We start from the raw sequence: 13,830 nt of genomic DNA, 5'->3' as shown, positions 1-13,830 counted from the left end.
GTGCACTTATTTTATAATACACTGTACTCTGTTGCTCCTATATAAATATGATACTTAAAAAAAATAGATACATTTCACTACAACTGCACCAATAAACAAAATATATGATATATTATGCCAGAAGATATAAGAATAACTCAGTTTTATGTATTTGGCATAGACAGCCCCATCACTGTCTTCTCCATAACAAATACATGCACTTTATGTCCTTGATATTACATGCAACCAGATTTGTAGTTGCTGTAATTTTATTCATACAATCCAAATATTGTTTGTTTTGCTCTTACATAAAGTATAACAACATTAAGTAAGTAAATGTTTTTATTTACATTACATAAGATAAAATAATATGCAAGTTTACTGACCGACTGTTAAAGGGACATGAAAGTCAATATTAACCCCTTAAGGACCAGCGACGTACCCTGTATGTTGCTGGCCTTTTTTTGGGACTTGATTGTTTTATAGCGCGGTCTTGCCACCAGCGTTGAGACTGCTCTATTCCACAAAGCCTGCTGGAGGGAGTGCAGTAATAGTGTGTTCTTGCTAGACTTGTGCTATTATGTCCTGAAAAAAACCTTAACGACCAGTGACATACAGGGTACATTGTGGTCATTAAGGGGCTAAACTTTCACTCTGAAAGAGCATGCGATTTTAATATACTTCTATTATCAATTTTTACATAGTTGAAAAACATATCTATGTAAGTTTAGGAGCAGCAATGCATTGCTGGGAGCTAGCTGGAGATTGGTGGCTACACACATATGCCTCTTGCTATTGGCTCACCAGATATGTTTGCTAGTGCTATGATAAAATGTTCTAACATATTAGAGCATTTTGTTTTTTGCACTTTTATGTCCATTTAGAAAACTTTGATGACTATGCTCCATAACCAGTTAAACCCAATACATTAGGACAGTTGCTTAAAATTTATATCATTTAATTTTCTGGTATCAAAATCTGTTTGAAAATAACATTGTATAAAGAAACTGTTTATCCTACTGGCCTGGTATGATCAAAGAAGGGTAAAAAACAAATGTTTTCCCATCAAAGGGTAAAAAATGCAGAACCTAATAAAATGGAGGTTACTCCTTCAAAAATATCCATAAATATTCTTCTTAATTTGCAATATATCAGTTTTCAGGATTGTAGTGGCCTGGCCCTGCCAGTAAACCTGGTATCCAGTTTTCAAAAACAGAAAAAACAAATGTAATATAAAGCAGGTTAAATTAGTATCAGGTTTGTTGTAAATAATACACATAAACCAATTGTTATCAGTATTTGTTAGTTTCACTTTTGTGGAAGAAGTTATGTAAGCGGTATAAAGTTTAGCTAAAAAGTATAAATTGAGCCCATTGCAGCAAAACAGTTTCACATGTCATATTAGTGAGCCTTATATATTATATTGATTAAAAAGGAATGTTCCATTTGTATATCTAAGAATGCTGCCAAACTAACGCCACAATGGTTTCAGAACACTCATTATAAAATGAGTTATGCCTGGGTGGGATATTGCACATACATATTTTTCAAGCTGAAGCAACAAAGTGAACCAATTAGGAGGTGCCTGGGATAAACAGTCTCAGAAAGATAAAATGAAACAAGACCTGGTTATTGAAGCTCCCTATACAGTTAACAAAGATGAATATTTCTTGTAAGGTTAGATTTCTGCCAGAAAATACTTTCATCTGATTTAAAAAACAAAAACACCAATACCACATTTTAGTTAAGGTAAAACGATCGGCCCTTCAATGCAGGGCACTTATGAAAAATTCATAGTACAGGATTGCATGCTTTCCAATACAACACTGCACAATGCATTTTTCATAAGCGGACTTGATTGAAGGGGAGATTTACTTCTTATATTTAAAAGTCCATTTCATTTTATCATGCCTTAAAAAACAGGTTAAACAGGCAACAAGCCACTCCAGATCACATAACACCTGAAGGGGATCTGCGTTTGTCAGCAAGTAGACAAGAGAGCAGTTGGAACAGGCTTGGCCACATTCAAAAGAAAATGCAAAGTTTCATTTTTTTTCTTCACAGCACACTTTCAGGGGTGGGGCTTTATTTCAGGGTGTTCTGTTCTGTAGCCCTTCAAAAGTTCCATACTTTTAGGCTGAAACAAAATTGATAAGGACCTTTCAGGACTATACCGGAGCAGGATATCAATTTATCATTATCATAGTGATGTAACCATGGTAATTTTCACATCACCATGCAACAGTTTGGAATATAGCTTCCACAACAGGACATTTTATAGTTAAAGTCAATTAATTTATTCATGCAGCAACAATCAACAATACATTTAAATGAATAATAAAATAAATGTACTGAATATATACTATAAAGCATCAATTTTATCTTCGTGACATTAGAGTCATCAAATAAAAACACAACTTTTAAAAGCAAGAGAAAACACTAATTAACCATTATGGTAGCTATGCATTGTAAAAAATAATTCAGATTTCCTTTCTATTGATATATATTTAAAAATCATCACGTGAGTTACAGTCATTTAAACTTTCACATGCAAAGATTTACAATTCATAAATGCACGCAAGGTACTAATTACATATTAGGCTGACTTAATAAAGGTATAAGATCTAGGGATAACAATTGTTATAGTACTACTGATGGTCTATTTGTTTTGTGTCATTAATTATATGTGTAGTTTTAAAACAAACATTAATTGTTACCCTGTTGTTCTGTTTTACACAAAACATTGCCAATGTTTTAAAAACTGTTTATATTTCTAATTCATTTTTAGAACAGGTTAGTTTCTTATTTTGTAGATCACGTTTCAACCAAATAACGATTCCTTGGGAAAATGGAGCATAAATCTTCATTTTGGAGGCAATTAAAGTGTTGATTTCATTTGAGCCCCTGAGCTATTCATGTAATTTGCTCAAATAGCTTTATGTACCCAGTACTCCTGAGCTTTTAAAAACCCAATTTCTAGCTAGACTTGTTGGATTGCAATTTTTGTCCAGCAGTACAGGCCTATGTTTCCCTAGGAGCTCCTTGGATATAAAGATGTATATTTAAAAGTACGCTTGCCAGGCCTGCTCACTTTTTACAGGTCACACAGCCAGGCATGCAAAGAAAGTAATCTAGGAAACTCACATATCTAAGCAATGATGGAAACAAAACATCAGGTATCAACAGAAGTATTTACCATTACATTGATCAAAAGACCAACACAAAAAAAGCCCTTTAAAATATGGATATCATACTTTGTAAAATATTGGTTTAACTTGCGCAATAAGTAAACAGGTGATAAACCAGTCACAAAATTGACACCACACATATACGAACATGTAAAAATAGAGCATAAAATAGTTAACCCTGGCAAGGCTGCCCCCCCCCCCCCCCCAGGTGCTGAAAGGGATAACAGAGCTAAGTGGAAACCAGCATGTTTGGCTATGCCTTGTGTGACTAGAAAGTAATCCCCAAGAGAAGACTCTGATTACACCCTGAATCAAGCCGGCAAGCCATTCATCAAAGTGTTTCTTTTACCTGTTTTTGCACCATGGATAAAACAGCACAAGATTTAAGAAAGAAAAAAACTTCAATAAGTCAAATTAGATCACATGGTAGGAAGGTAAAAAAAAACTCAGGTGAAATAATTTGGCATCCTATAAAAATAATATGCCAAAAATAAAATTACAGACATAAAGCACACAAGGTATTTTTCCAAACAGATCATGTATCACCTTTTACTTAAAACAAACCTAATTACTTAGCAATCAACATTTTATAACCTTTTTAAAAACAATGTGAATTTTTAAAATGATCTTACAGGTATAATTTAACCACTCCCATGCCTTATCACTAAAAATTATTCCATTTATGAGTATCCCTTTTCCATGGGAAAACATTAACAATGATAATTAATATAACATATTTGTGTAAATAATTGGGTAAATTGGCTTATAAACTTGTTATAACTGGTTACAAATATAAATACAACGTCATTAATTCAATTAATTGTGCACTTTAAATCAAAACCCCACATATTAAGTTTTAAAATATAATTTCCATACTTATAATATATTAGTAATTGACCTGAACTTTAAGAATACCGTCCACGCGGTAAATTACCGATTTATAGGTCAATTATATAGGGTTAATGATTAAGCACAACATACATGTTCACACATTTTTGACGTTTTCCCTAGATAATCATAACTATGAACCAACGTCTTACAAAAACCAATGTCAGATAACAAACCGATGTTTTTAACCCCGACTGCCCTTTAACCAATAACTTTTTGACACCACACGGGCTCTTTCATTGCTGACTCCTTGGAGACAACGCTGTTCACCCTACATAACACAACCCCTCACGGGTCATTTTCCAATAATTCTACAAACCTTCAACACAAAGTATGCTCAACCATTTGCTTTTTACTTAGGGATACAATGTACGAGAAAACAGGGGGTTAAAAGCGGAGCATAGTATTTAGCGTTGTTTAGGTATCAGCAATTTATTTGTTTAAATAACATGAGGACTTTATGCCCCTGATCCTTCCGCGTCTAGAGTGCAGATCCTTCCGCTTCTTGCGCCGCGGTTCTAACTCAGTCATTGCCAACACTCTCAATCAGCCAACAACCAAAACGTCAAAAGCGCCTCAAACGGCGCGTTAACCTATACAATAACACCCTAGTTTTATTCACTGCGCTACATAGCAAAATGAGGGAATCATATATATAAGTTGCGATAAAATAATTGTTATTATTTGATATTTTTAACCTCTAGCATTTGGAGCGAGGCGTTGGAAATGGGCGCGCTTTCTCAAAGCAGCCTGTGCACAAAGCAATGTGCAGTGAGGTCTGAATGCGCTCGGCCAAGGGAAACTGACAAGACAGACTAATGAACCGTACAGACAGCAAGAAAATAGCCCGGCGTTTGCTTCATTTCAGCCCTTCTGTGTGTTAGTTATTAGACCACCAAGACTGGCCATTATATTTATTATTATAAATAATAAAAATCAACATATAGAAACGATGGAAGAATACCTAGCAAATAATACGTATATATATACACACACACACACACACACACATATATATATATATATATATATATATATATATATATATATATATATATATACACACACACATATATATATATTTATATATTAGGTGATACATGTTTATTGAATTTATAAGCCTATCTAGAGAGCTGTTACAAGGATATAGGATTAGAAATATAATAAGGGAGAATTCAAAACAGGCAAAACTAAAAGCCACCCAAAAGCAGGTCAAGTTGGCTGGCAGTGCTTTTACAAGCTCATCTAGCCAGGTCGAATCCAAGAGCAAGGCTTAATGAAGCAATAATAGGCACATTATTCAAAATTGTTCATTTCGATGGAAATGTATCTAAAAGGGACTTAATCATATGCAAATAATAGAAATGACCCAGAGTACGCTGTGCATACCAATGAAGTTAATATAACAATGCATTTCCTTACCTGATCTGTGAGATTTGCTGGTCTGCTCATGTCTTCACTATCTGACTTGGATCCACCTTCCCTGTCTTCTATCACCAGGTCGATGGGCATTTTCCCTTTCAAGCAGCTAATATACCGGTGGCAGAAGTTGTCACACAATTCGTGTACCTGCACCGCGGGCGTTACAACGGCAGAAATGAAACAATAATCAGGGGCAGATAAACACAATTGACAAGAGCAATCAAGGGTCTAGTGGTGGCACAGAAAGATCCCAAACATGGCTATACATTGCAATTATCCCCAGAGACCCTCACACGCATCCGGAATTAGGAATAACTTTCATTTCTGCTAAAATAGAGATATCCTAGAAAATTGACACTGACAAGATGATTCACAGGCTACAACATATTCAACACCCGTGCTAAATTCATCTGCTCCTGGGGCTGTGACCATTAGAGAGATGACCTGCATGGGTGACATTTAAAGCAAACTATTTAATTTCTTCTAGTTAGATCATGAAAAGAAAAACCTTGTAGGTTCTGCTGAAGGCATAGAGACATACTGTAGTACAGCCTCATAAGCTTAGAATACAACTGAATTCTTTACAGAATTCCAAAGTTAACGTTTGCAAAAGAATAGACTTTAGTAATATGTACAGTAATTTAGTGGTTAACTGATGTATATTCATAGAGACATCAGTACTTATTTAATTCGGTTATAATAATAATAAAATAAATAAATATTTTAAAAACAGCAAAGCTAAAGTGGTGTATTTAGTTAGTGCAGGAACATCATACTTGGGAGCCTTAAAGTGTTTTAATATTTAAATCCAAACAGAAATGGAATAAATAAAAAAGTATCTAAGCCTGCATGCAACTTTTATGGCTGGCATCAAACTGCAATCCCTTTTATTGCTCAAATGCAAAACAGCCTGTAAAATAACATTATCCTGCCTCTTCCCCCTTCAGCATTGAAGAATAGTCCCAGAGAGCAGAAGCAGCAGATAAAGCAGTCTGGCTTTGTCTCTGCAAAACCTTACAGAACAATAAATGCCCTGAATTTCACCTCCGATCACTTCATTTTTTTTAATTTTATGCCTATAAAACAAAACTATGCTACTAAAAAATATACACACATCACACACACAGAATAAATAAAACAAATCCAACATTGCATATCATGTTAAATATATGAATAACATCAGGTTCTATGTGAAGCTATAGCAAATTGTGCATTGCTAGATAAGTATAAAGCACTAGGCCAGGGCGTTGGAGATCTTGGTTTTAGTAGCTACAATCGCAATTAAACTGCGAAGAGAAATAGCTTCCAAGATTGGTCTTCACACTAATTACATGGGACCCGAAAGAAAGACATTTATGCAAATTCCCCATAAGCTATAACTTTAGATACTAAAAAAATATAACAGTGTAAAGAATAAATTACCTTTTCTAACTCCAGTAGATGAAACCTTAATACTTGTATGGCTTGGATCATCTGCAAAGATAAAAATAATATATATATATATATTTATATATTTTTTTTTGTCTCCATAATTTACCCAAGTAAGAAATTCAGGTTTTAGGACATTGAAATCCTACTTCATCTTTGTTCTGAACAACTTTTTAACAATTTAAGCAAAGTACTATAAAAAATGATTGCAGAATTTGCAGTCACAAAAATAAATTTGACTGTTGTATAATACATTGTAAAAATATACAAATGGCAAAAGGGTGTAGTAATTCTGACTATCCGTGTTATTATTATTTTTTTAATTCCATTAAAACCCCTAAATAGTAGGGGGCTTTTGATGTATTTCCAATCTGTTGTCTACAACTCTGAGGGATGTGATAGCAAAGAGAAGACGAAAGGCTTTGACAACCCTAAATAAACCAAGAAGCTGATTACTGAAGTCACTTACTGCGGGCCATAAAACAAAAAAAGCATCTCATTTACCAAGTGCTCTGAATATCCCTCCTGATCACTGTGTAATTTACTTAACCCAAATTGTTACACTGTATTACTTGTAATTAAGAGCACCATGCAAAATAAATAGGCAAATAACTAAAAAGGGAAAACAAACATTAACATAAAAGCAGAGTTTAAAAAAAAATAAAAAAATAATAATAAGATTGTCACCTCTTACCAAATTATCCAATTCCGGATTTGAAGAAAACAGGGGCTTTTCTGCTCGAATCTGAAGCCAGATAGGGAAATAAACACACTTGAAATATAGATGCAATAATCACAGGCGTCATTATTTGTGCTTCATTAAACTGCCTGGTCCCTTATATAATTATTTGTGCAGCCACTAGCTGCTGTATTTAGTACTTAAAACTATATAAAAAATGACATATATATATAAAATATATATATACACACATGCAAGTTTTAGGAGTAACCAAGGGCTGTATACAGGGATCAGTACAACATCAGGCTGTGGCGGTGCTAAGTTTGCAGTGTTTGTGTGTTGTTGCTGCATTGTTTGGCTGACCTGTTTGGCGAACACTGCTATGTCTTCATTGAAAGACTCGGAGGAGCACACATCACCGCCAGCTACCCCAGGCTCCCGGGGAGTACAAGTAGCTAATTCACATTTTTCAAAAATCAGTGCTAAGAGTGGGAACAGGGGGTGTCTGCAAGAGAAACACAACAGTCACAAACAACATATATAATAAACATAAATCAGACATCAGAAAAAACAAGTCAGGGGGAAGCTTAGACCACATGATCACAGGACAGATGCCCCCCCCTGCCCTCCAATTAAATGCTGTGCTATCACAAAATCACCAGGGCACAAACACAGCAGGCCATGGGCAGTGTGAGCAGCAACATTATATTACAAGTCAAAACTTCCCTGCCTTGTTTTGTTCTTGCAACTGAAATAGACACATTTTATGCACATTCAGAGTGGGACTTCATTTAGGGTAATTATTAAAATATTCACTGTTAAATCAGCTTATTATGTGCCCAGTGCCAGTGATCAGATGATCCTAAACCCTAGTGTAAAGGGCACACTTGTATTCTGATTGGGAGATAAAATAGTACAAAAAAAGTTACTTAAACTGGTAATTTTAGGTCATCTCATTTTACAATGTAATAATAATACTGAAGCGCCGTAAATCTCTGAAGTGGTGTAAATCTTTTAATATTTTAATGCGGCTAAATATGCTTCTCTCTCAAAGAGGAAGGAGAGTTACATTAACCTTCTAACTTAATTAAAACAGCGAAAGGTAATTTATTCTAATTCGTTTGGTAAACTGTAACCTTCCTCTGCCTAAATCAAACTGGGTGCAAATTCTGTTTTACAGCAGCGAAAGTTCTATTTTCTAGTTATTGCAGCTCTGTTATTTTATCCCCAAACAAAGGTGTTTAAAGAAACTTCACCACTGAAAAGATCAGGGATTTCATGCAACAAATTAGGAAGATTACAGTTGTTTTCACAATTACTAGTGCGTACTATTCTGCTTTATTCAAGTGGTTTCACTCCACATACAGTGAGTTATTAGTAAAGAGAAATGCTCTTCAACCTAGCTGTGCCTATAGGGCCAAGTCTACATTAAAAACTCCAGGGGATAGGGATTATAGATGTCAATATTTAATTAGGTATGTAAATGTGTGTATGTAGGTTTTATTTATTTATATGTATGTATATATATATATATATATATATATATATGAATAATAAAATAATTATGTATATAAATAAATGTGTGTATGTATGTATCTATATATATTTTTATATATATACACACACATATTTAGTTATTAATTATACTCATTAATGCAAATATTAAAATATAATGTAATGCCTTCAACTTTTTATGTTCTAGTGTATTTTCTGCAGCTTTGGTGATGATTTCTTCTTACCTTCCATATAAAACACAACGTTCTATTTTACACTTTTTGTTACAATAATTCTAAGTCCCCTCACAAAGTAGCAAGATAATGTCTACAAGTAGATTTGTGCTCACAGCTATTTATATATACAAAATAATTTTGCATTAAGCAAATATAATTGAGGAAACATGAGAAACAAAGTTCACACTAACTTTTTTGTTTTTGTTTTTACCATTCATTTTGCTACACAGTTTCTATCACAGTGGGAAAACTAATCATCATTGTTCTAGGAAAATATGGGTATTTATAAGATAAGCGATAATCTGTTTAACCAGTTGAGAATCTGATTTAAATGAGGCAGAACGTTCCCTACTGATTGGGCTGACTCAGTAAATACAGTACAATAAGGGGACATCAGGGGGGATCATTCTGTAATAAGGGGGTACAAGGTGTGATGTTTAATACTAAAGCTGATGCCAGTTGTACCTACCCATAAATGGAATCTTTATCTCTCTTTAAAGCGTCATTGACAGAGGAGCCCATGCTGGGCATAGCGTTGGTATGGGCCGTGTGCGGGTATTGGTGGGAGTGCAGCGGAGGACCGTGATTCAGATGGTGAACCGGCTGCATAGACCTCGCAGCATGGGGATCCCCATACATGGTGCTGGGGATCCCTACTCCATCCATCCCACCGTAATGGGGCAACTCGTCGTACTGCATAACAGACAGAAAGACAAGGTCAGCTAACTGCAAACACTTAGACCACTGGGGCTTTTCCTTGGGGTCTCCAGCTGACTTCATCTCTTCCAAAGGACACAATTCTCCCATAATGGTGTCTTTTTGGATCATTTCCCTTGTAACATTTATTCGCCCAGTCTTGGAAGATTAGCATTTTATTTCATTAGCTATTCCTTTTAGACTGTTCAGATGGAAAAAAAATCCAATGCAAATCAGAATAACTGACAATATTTTAGATGTGACAGTTGGGAAATCATGCTGAAAATGAAGCCGAGAAGGGTTTGCTTAATTCAATAACCATATGCCAAAATGTTTAAATGAGGGCAATTATAACAAGCATGTGAATTTAGCATGTTGCTTCCAGTTGGTCGTTTTTTGTTGTTTTTTTAGGATATAAATAAGTTATCTAAATACTGAATTTTCAGAAGATTTCTAAAAATAATAATGTATATAATATGTATACGGATATAATGACTACAGATATGGTTTGACTAATAATGTGAATTACAGTTCACTTTTACTTAACTAAATATATTGAAGAGATAAATAGAATGTTTTATTAATGATCAATTAATGCATTTAATTATATATTTTTGATACACTTTCATTTTATTGCATTCAAATAAATGAAAGATAATGATGAAAATATAATCTTTTAGTGAACTGAATACATGAACAGTAAAAGTGGATAGTTGTAAATACTTGTATTTGTAGAAACACTTGCTTAGCACTAACTTAAGTGTTAGCAAAACTTTCTCTGTAGTACTTGTATTATGCAAAGTTTAATGGCTTTAAATTATTGTAAGGTTTCTGATTATGTGCATATATCCAGAATAATTGGCAGTAATTAAAGATTACTTCTGTATTTGGAATACAACATCATTGAAAAGGCAGATCCAGGAGAGAGAGGTATTAGATCTTTCTTTACATCCAATCTAAGTTTGATCCACAAAAACAAACATTTTATATAACTCGAATTGTTTTGTTATACCTGCTGTCAACAGTAAATAGTTTATTTTACTTTTCATAGAAACGCATATATTAAGGCATATGTGTATGTATATATGTATATATATATATATATATATATATACACACATATATATATATATATATACACACACACGAATATATGTGCAACGATGCAAAAAGTACTTAATAGTAGATGACAGTTGATCAATTGAGTTAATATTCATGTTTGAGATATATATATATATATATATATATATATATATATATATATATATATATATATATATATATATATATATATATATATATATATATATTTATATGTATGCATGTACACACACACAATATATATATATATATATATATATATATATATATATCGATATTCATTCATAAATCCTTATGGCTCTAAAAAACAAACTGTAAAACAGCAATTTATTCAATGGAAAAAGTTTTCTCACAGCCTGTAAGAGCCACGTTTCAGTAACACAGTACAAGCTAGTTAAGTTTAGGAAATGTTTGCAATACATACCCTTTGAGCCATTGGCCTTCCTAACTCCTTCCTACTTCAGCTTCAAATATATCCTATTTAAGGCCAGTGTGGAACAGAAACAATTACGCAATTCCACCAAAAAAAAAAAAAGATAAAAAAAGAAATGTGTGGAAAATCCTTTCTTTAAAAGTTTCCAGTGTTGTGATAATTTAAACCAAATCTTCAGCTTGAACTGCAAAATATAAACTCTCCAAAAACATGGGAGAAAGTAAAATATTCCCCAGTTTACCCCAAAATCAGTTAAAAAGTGCCCCTCGGAGCCAGCTACCAAAGTCTCATGGCTTTCTGCCACTTAAGCTGTCAATCATAGGCGAGCTTGTCAAGGTGGTGAATGAATGATGATCCACTGTTCGCTTTGCACCGGTCAAAACCCCTGAAAATAGTGTCCAGATGCAAAAATGCTGTAAGACCCAGGCTCTCTCTTCCTTCAGTCAGTCTTGATCCTTCAGCCTCTTGGAATTTTGTTCCCAGCCTCTGTGAGTTCCCTGTTAGTAAAGAGCTGTGCAACGGAGCTGTAGAAAGAAAATGTCTGAGTTCGCCTTATAGCAGCCCCGGCCGCTGCTGCTCGCTCCCAGCCCTGGTGCGCGTGTAAAGTGTGTGTTGCACAGGCGGAGAGCTGGGTTTGGACCAGAATGCTGGAACCCGGAAGTAGTGGTGGCCATAACAGGTCGCGTCTTACACAATGCAATGGGCTGCATCAACTAGCTCGCATGGGAAGGGGAGGGAGAGAGGAGGGGAGGACATCCCAGGGAGCACAAACGCTGCTCTCAATCCAATAATATCACTTCAAAAAGAACAACTATTTCAGGCTGCAGTATACAGTATGTTCCGTGCACTCTCTTAGCGCAGCTGAGTTATAACGTAAGGGAGGATGCAATAAACCTGCAGCCCGAGCTCTCATGTTATTGCCATTATACAGCCACTATATTCATGCGAATGTATTTATCATTGCTACATTACACTTTGTGCTCATATAGAGCTGTCTGGCATTTCCATGAGTAATCCATGAAAAACTGGTAATTAAATTATCACCCATCACTTTATTCTTATTTGTCCATTTATAAGTTTATTTTACATGAATATTGAATCTTTTTATCCACCCCTTTTAAATGTAGCTATGTAACTTCTATTGTATATAGCAAGTGGGTGTGTAAATATTAATATAATATTGTAACTTTTATTTCAAGGATCTAAAAAGTGTCTTGATTACTGCTGGTATTGAGTGCGCATATTATTATACGTCATTATTATTAGTTTTAGATGGAAATAAAATAACGAATATGTACAAATATTATGGTTGGGAAGATGCAGACTATTTTAATATTCAGAAACTAGCAGTTGGAATCCCCCTCCGCATGCTGTAAAGTGAGCTAACCCAAATCTCGGTAGGCAGCAGCAGAGGAGGTCTCATCCAATCAACTTCCAGACTGGGAAAGCCAGCCTTGTATTGGTTAGAGTAAAAATCAATTATCAAATAATCGATCAGCAGGACGCTTCGATCTGCGGGGAGTGCCAGAACTCAACTGTGAGCAAAGCTGAGTTTTTCTTACGCTGGATAAAACTATATTGTCTATTACTGTAACCATGACAAAGGCTGCTGCATTAACCAAACCTTGCAAAGTCATGAATGAATGGGCCTATACTAACATATATGCAAGCCATTTATATATATGTGTGTGTGTTTATATATTTACTTATACATTTATATATATATATATATATATATATATATATATATATATATATATATATATATATATATATATATATATATATATATGTGTGTGTGTGTGTGTTTATATATATATATATATATATATATATATATATATTTATTTATTTATATATGATACATTTAGAAATTTTGGAAATATAAATATAGCCTTTTTTGCATCTGACTTTCTTCTCTGTTTGACCTGCGAATCAGTGTTTGATATTCCCATTCCCAGGACTTGCTCACAAGTGAAAGTAAATTATGTAAAACATAAAGAATAATTATAAACTACTTAAAGACTGTATGATCTGATTTCATTTTGTTTTGTATTTCTGCAAGTCTTAAAATTACTGGTTAATATTTCTCTATCAGATTTTGGGGTTATTTATTCTAAATTAATCTTATCAAAACAATTAAACTCTGTTGTCTCTCCGATAATTGCAGTTGCATTTAATTGATAAAAGCTACATGATAAAATACTTACCCGGTACCCCTAGCTTATCTGTTTGCTTATCCAAATGATCAACTACTTAGATGTTTTCCATTTACAATAGGAAGGA

The 13,830-nt window shown here is 34.1% G+C and overlaps 1 protein-coding gene across 2 annotated transcripts in view; it reads right to left on the bottom strand.

The window, feature by feature from the left end:
- MEIS1 (Meis homeobox 1) overlaps positions 1-12,253 on the bottom strand; it is a 199,460-nt gene extending 187,207 nt beyond the window's left edge. The window contains exons 1-6 of one of the 2 annotated variants that reach the window (XM_053712097.1): positions 11,536-12,253; positions 9,784-10,007; positions 7,948-8,089; positions 7,600-7,650; positions 6,900-6,950; positions 5,478-5,624 (exon numbers count right to left, since the gene is read on the bottom strand). In XM_053712097.1, the coding sequence (XP_053568072.1) occupies positions 5,478-5,624; positions 6,900-6,950; positions 7,600-7,650; positions 7,948-8,089; positions 9,784-10,007; positions 11,536-11,547 (627 nt within the window). In that variant the 5' untranslated portion in view covers positions 11,548-12,253. The remainder of the gene's footprint in view (positions 1-5,477; positions 5,625-6,899; positions 6,951-7,599; positions 7,651-7,947; positions 8,090-9,783; positions 10,008-11,535) is intronic. The other variant, XM_053712098.1, reaches the window with a different exon arrangement.
- Positions 12,254-13,830: the final 1,577 nt, after the last annotated feature.

The sequence above is a fragment of the Bombina bombina genome, chromosome 4 (genome assembly GCF_027579735.1).
Source record: "Bombina bombina isolate aBomBom1 chromosome 4, aBomBom1.pri, whole genome shotgun sequence".
Taxonomy (NCBI): Eukaryota; Metazoa; Chordata; class Amphibia; order Anura; family Bombinatoridae; genus Bombina; species Bombina bombina.
The sequence above is the reverse complement of the archived record's forward strand: the minus strand, read 5'-3'. Positions and strand labels throughout refer to the sequence as shown.